This window comes from Ciona intestinalis, unplaced genomic scaffold, assembly GCF_000224145.3.
Source record: "Ciona intestinalis unplaced genomic scaffold, KH HT000076.2, whole genome shotgun sequence".
NCBI classification, from domain to species: Eukaryota; Metazoa; Chordata; class Ascidiacea; order Phlebobranchia; family Cionidae; genus Ciona; species Ciona intestinalis.
The window spans coordinates 278911-284453 of record NW_004190398.2 but is presented as its reverse complement, the minus strand read 5'-3'; the positions used below and the strand labels follow the sequence as shown (position 1 = coordinate 284453).

The following is a 5543-nucleotide window of genomic DNA, read 5'->3' as shown; positions in this document are numbered from 1 at the left end:
GGTTACTGAACTAAAAGTAAACTGTATTAACATTATCGTGACTGCTTGCTTGTTCTTTGTAGCCACCATTCAAAACTTTACTTTGGAATCTAGCGACATTTATTTGCATGTTATATTAGGATTCACTGTTTCGAGTAAGTAGCTTGGTTATTACTGAGAAATTATTCACATGAAACTTAATTTGCACCATGAAGAAGTGAAATATACAAGAGTAGGCTATCAATCTTTTTTGAAAAGCTCTTGTTTTTTTCAAAAACAAAAATGTTTGCAGAAAGCGTGGTGGTTTAAAACGCCACTTTGTGATAATTCAGTGTTAGTAAAACAATCTGAAAATATTGGATTAGCATACACATAAGGAATGTACATAGGTCAAATGATTTATTTTAACATGAGCTATTTTTATATATGCCAGTTCATTACATCTCCATTTTCTAGTATGTTTTCCAGAAATGTTCATTTTTTTTAAATTTATGCACAAGAAAGAGAAACATTTTCACAGCTGTACATGCCTCTGTGTTCATACACACATTCTAAGTTATATTCTCAATTCTCCAAAACATTACTTGGAAACCGAATTGAATTGGAGTAAGACCTGTTTTGCATGCTAGTATACCTAACTTCATGTTAGGTTTGTCAAAACTATTATGTTAGAATCACTACAGCTGGGTATTGGTAGCATACTTTTTAAGACAAAAACTCACAAACTTTGTCACACATATATAAACATACCAAGACTATGTCGCATTCTGTTGATTTAAGAAGTAACAACCTAAACTGCATGTAGTTCAATTTACACACTTAAGATGACAGTTTTAGGAAATAATGATAAAAATGTATTTATTTGACTTTTATTTCTTTTTCACATCACAACACTTTGATAAAACTCGTGTTCTTGATTAACTGGTTAAAATACTTTGCTTAAACTCTATGTGTGAACATTGCAATCAATGCCACCATAGTTGGCGGGGCAAAGACATTTGCAGAGCTTTCCACCATTCACCACGACCACTGCTCCTCCATGCGCACATTTACCCGTACACTTGGAGAAGTCATACTCCTTCAAATAGAGAACTAAAGCACGTTCCATGTTTTTCCTTTTGTTGTAGGTGGACAATGGCACAGCAGACGATATGGGCGAAAGCTGTAATGGTTTCGTTAAATACAGAAAAACTACAATCCTATTCAAAAGGAAGCCAATGCATCATTTTAACATAAACCAGATATACCTAAATACGTTTTAAATTTTTGAACTACCTAAAAAAGATCATAATATAAAAAAAACAAACAATTTTTCAGTTACCAAAGAATAAAATCGTTACCTGATAATCTATTACTGCAGGATTGTGTTTGACTGTCTTTACCCATTCATCGTAATCTGACTTGTTTGGTGTTTTTCCAGAAAAGAAACTCAGAGCAGCAGCTTTGACAGATGTCCCACCGACCACATTAGAAACAACGTTTGTAGCAGCACGAGTGAAACTTCCTGTGTGAGTAAGTTACGATTTGTTTTGTATTTTAAAAACAAAGTTGAATAAAAAAATTGTTTAAAATATGAATTGAAATAACATAAGAAAAAATATGAATTTTAAAGTCCAAAATATGAATTTAAATGACATATGTTTTATTATTGTGGTTACTATTTGCTAGTGCATGCAATATACCTCCATGTTTTAGCGACAATTGGTTTGTTGAACATTTGGATTTTCCAACACTGGCATCAACACTGAATTTGCCCATAAAAGAAGCTTTTGCTTCCTGTACTAAACAACCTTGTTGCTCTACATCCGTGAGATCTGCAAATGGGCATGCTAATCACTGGGATGTGTGTATAAGATTTCTTAAGACAATAATCATTAGAGACACTACATTTAAATCCTTGCAAGCAGTATGGGATTTTTAGGATCGGTGTTTCCAAAAGTATATTACTTTAAGTTATAAAGTGATTCAATTTATTGCAATCGGGATTCTAAGTACATAGCAAAACTTAGAAAACTGAAAACCGTTGAGCACCCAGAAAGGCGTTCTGGTGGTTTCTGGCATTGAATAAATGTAACTTACTTTATCCTCGCGTGGCTGGAAAAGACAGTCGTTATCACACGGGTTTAACACCTCGTGCCAGCTTACGACTTACCATGTATGTTACTTTGTGGGTTTAAATATTTTTTGGAGGGATTTTTTATGTACGGCTGATAATTTGGACAACCTGCTAGTGACCACTGGGTTGGAGCAATTGCCGTTAAGTGTCTTGCCCAAGGACACATACCCCCTCAATGGTAGCATTATAAATGCTTTATGAATACTAACATTTTACACACCTGATTGACGAAGTGCTTTCTTGGAGTACCGGTACACATACTCATATTTTCCACCCAAAACACCTCTGGAGTAGAAATGGGTGCCAAAGTCTGAGATTACTTCAGCATATTTCGCGTAATCGAAATTATCTGGAAGTTCCTTTAGACGTAGCATGAACTCGTATGAAAGAAGAAGATTTCGACGAACCATTCTGTTTAAAAAAAAAATTATTTACAATATTTAGTTTGCAATGAATGAATAAATCTGCTTATTTATGCTTGCATGGTGAGGCAATGACAGTCATCATTATAACACGGGTGCCTTATTTTATACACCATGCCTGCTTGGAAATTGTGTGCATTGGGAATTGTTGGCGTTTAATTCTGTATTTCTGACAATTTGGATATCTTATAATGAACCACTTCAAGATTACATACACCCCTAATAGTGGCAGCAATAAACCACCAATCTATAGCCTTAAGGCGGGATTTTAACCACTGTGTCACAACATGAAACAGTAATAGAAATTTAAAAATAATCAAGAAGAATTTGGGATGCACCTGAAATGTGCAACCTGCACAGTGCTTGATATCTTGAAGAATTTTGAGTCGGAATTCGTACCGTAATCAATCACCATTTTTGTTTTCCCGCTGTTAGAACCAGAAGACTTTGCTGACAAACTGAATATTTTTGCATCTATAATTGAAAGTGTTGTAATGAAATTGCATCACAAATACATTGGCCAAGAATGAATTTAAACTTTACTTACAAGAAACTGATGCACTGGCATCTAGTTTACGCTCATAAGATGATCTTTCATCTTGAAAGTAGTTCATAGATGATTCAAAGGACTTTGTGGTGAATGAGGAATCAACACGAACCTTAAAAGAGGAGAAAAAAGATCACAATTTATGATTTGGATTTTAAACTACTAAAGTACTTAGTTTTATCAGGCCTTATTATAAAAATCAGCTGCGAAATGTTCTGCTTTTAAAGAAATGTTGACCTGTAGGAGTATGTTATGAACCATTAGACCAAAGAATAGAAATTCAAAAAATATGTTGGGTATTTTTTGGTTTTACGTCTTGTTCTTATGGTGAATGTAAACATTTTTACGAGTTTTGCATTTTATTTTAATAAAATTGTGTGTGCAAGAAGTCTTACTTGCAAATCTAAGTACAAGTGTTGTGTGTATGTGTTAATTTCTATACTACAAGTAATGTATCATTTTTTCAGAGAAAAGATACCTGAAACCGATATATTTGAACATTTGCTGGTTTTCTAAAGCGTTCGCCAAGGTCACCACTTCTCACAGTTGAGCATCTACCATTGTATCTTTCATTGTCCATGATTCTACCTTCCTCTCGCAGTTTTGTGATATCGAAACTAAGTTGTGAAAAAAACAATGTTTCGTTACTTTTTTCCGGACAGTATTTTGGTAATTTAGAGTACTGAAAAAAAAAAAATTTTTCATGAATGTTTTAAACACACTTATGTTATTTAGCAAAAGATGTATTTGCTCAGACAGATTGCTAATATAAGCTTATTCTCTTGCTGAGCAAATGATGCAGCACAAAATCCAGAAATATATTTGCATAGAGTGGTGTACTGTAAGAAAAGAGCTGAAGCTTTTCTAGGAATTGTGAATATACAAAATGATTTCTCTGGCATATAAATATTAACTTATTACTCTGAAGAAATATTAACCTATTACTCTAATCTATTGTCTGCAAAGTTCAGTTGTCTCATATGTGTTTAACACATTTTTCCAGAACTTATGCTCAAAAGAAAAGGCTGATTTTTTAATAAGATTTGTGTTGCTGTTTAGCAGACAAAATGTTGGTGAAACAAAATTAGTGTTTATACCAGATAAGCTAATTTATGTTATTACATTATGCCTGGCAATACAATCAGCATTCATGCGAAATTCAGCTTACCCAGATCCGGCGATATCAATGTTTGGAATGCCTTGATACTTTCGACTTCCACAAGGTGAGCGAAAGTTTGAACAATCTTCTTCATCTGAGAAATCTGTGCAATCATTGTCACCGTTGCAACGGAATCTTTCAGAAATGCAACCAAGACCTAGTGCAGAATTATGTCCAAATAAGAAACAGAACTGTGTTTCTCATAGTAAAGTTTGAAAATTAGAAAGAATTTGTTCCAATTACAATATTTTCAATAACAAAAATAGAAATGACATACAAAAATTATTTGTTAATGGCTATAGAATTGTGCATACAAATAGAAAAAGTTACCATCAGCACAAGTAAACTTGTTGGCGGGACAAGTTTTCTCTACGCAAGCTTGTCCAGTGGTACATGAATAATCTGTGAGAGCTCTTGATCCAGAACATTGCGCTCCATAGAACATTGCTGGGACAGTTACATTTCGAGATCGGCTCTTTTTATAGAAAACACAAGCACTTATAACTTTACTATGTTAAAAACAATCTTTTTTTATCATCACAATCTTATGAAATAGCACACATTTTACATATGTAAAATGTATACTGTGAAAACAAAGAACTTAGTTTTGAATCTTTTTTTAGTTTTAAAAGAACTTACCCTTCCTCCTGGAAAGCAAGGATCACAGCTCGACCATGCACCCCATGAGCTCCATTGACATGTAGTAGGCACAGGACACGCTTGAGCGTAGCAAGCTCTGGTTTCACGCAAACCTGGACAACCACGACCCCCATGGGCTGGGCCTCTTACGATGTGCCTTGTCCTAATTGACTGTCCTCCACCACATGTTTTAGAGCAGCCAGTCCAAAAAGTCCACCCAGAAACCTAGATCGATTATTGCCATTTATAAAGATACGACCCCAATACAATAAACAAGCCAACTTACGACACAATGTACAGGTGCAGGAGCCCTTCGTCTTCTTCTTCTTCTTCTCCATGCTTCACCTCCCTCACAGAAAAGCAATACCAATACTAGAACCCAGATCACCGCAAACAAAGACTTCATGTTAACTAAACTGCAAAGTCTATACTGATACTGACATGTGTGCTAACACATTCTTTAATAGCAAAACTTCCAAACATTACTTTGAAAGTTTCTGATATTAATTTGCATCTAACATGCAACACTCAATTAGAAATGATGGCATATCAATAAAACTGGGAATGCTGTGATATATTAGCATACACAGCTCCCTTATACTGATAAGTCATGTGAAATCAATTTGCATTTATTGAAGGATGTACTCCTAGAAATCAGCGACTCAGAATGGAGTAAGAAAT

The 5543-nt window shown here is 34.5% G+C and overlaps 1 protein-coding gene across 1 annotated transcript; it reads right to left on the bottom strand.

The window, feature by feature from the left end:
- Positions 1–833: 833 nt before the first annotated feature.
- LOC100184927 (complement component C6-like) lies at positions 834–5352 on the bottom strand. Its single transcript, XM_002128824.5, has 11 exons — positions 5149–5352; positions 4863–5087; positions 4554–4698; positions 4233–4380; positions 3543–3681; positions 3065–3176; positions 2856–2991; positions 2316–2506; positions 1662–1793; positions 1320–1483; positions 834–1141 (listed from the first exon to the last, which is right to left on the bottom strand). Exons 1-11 carry the CDS (start codon positions 5266–5268, stop codon positions 926–928), a joined length of 1728 nt encoding a protein of 575 aa, XP_002128860.1. The 5' UTR covers positions 5269–5352; the 3' UTR covers positions 834–925.
- Between the last annotated feature and the right edge of the window lie 191 nt (positions 5353–5543).

Coding starts and splice junctions, on each gene's coding strand:
- LOC100184927 (XM_002128824.5), bottom strand. CDS start 5,268: ATGAAGTCTTTGTTTGCGGTGATCTGGGTTCTAGTATTGGTATTGCTT. Junction 3,682..4,232: donor ATTGATATCGCCGGATCTGG/GTAAGCTGAATT, acceptor TTCACAACTTAG/TTTCGATATCACAAAACTGC. Junction 2,992..3,064: donor TGCCAGTGCATCAGTTTCTT/GTAAGTAAAGTT, acceptor TTTCAATTATAG/ATGCAAAAATATTCAGTTTG.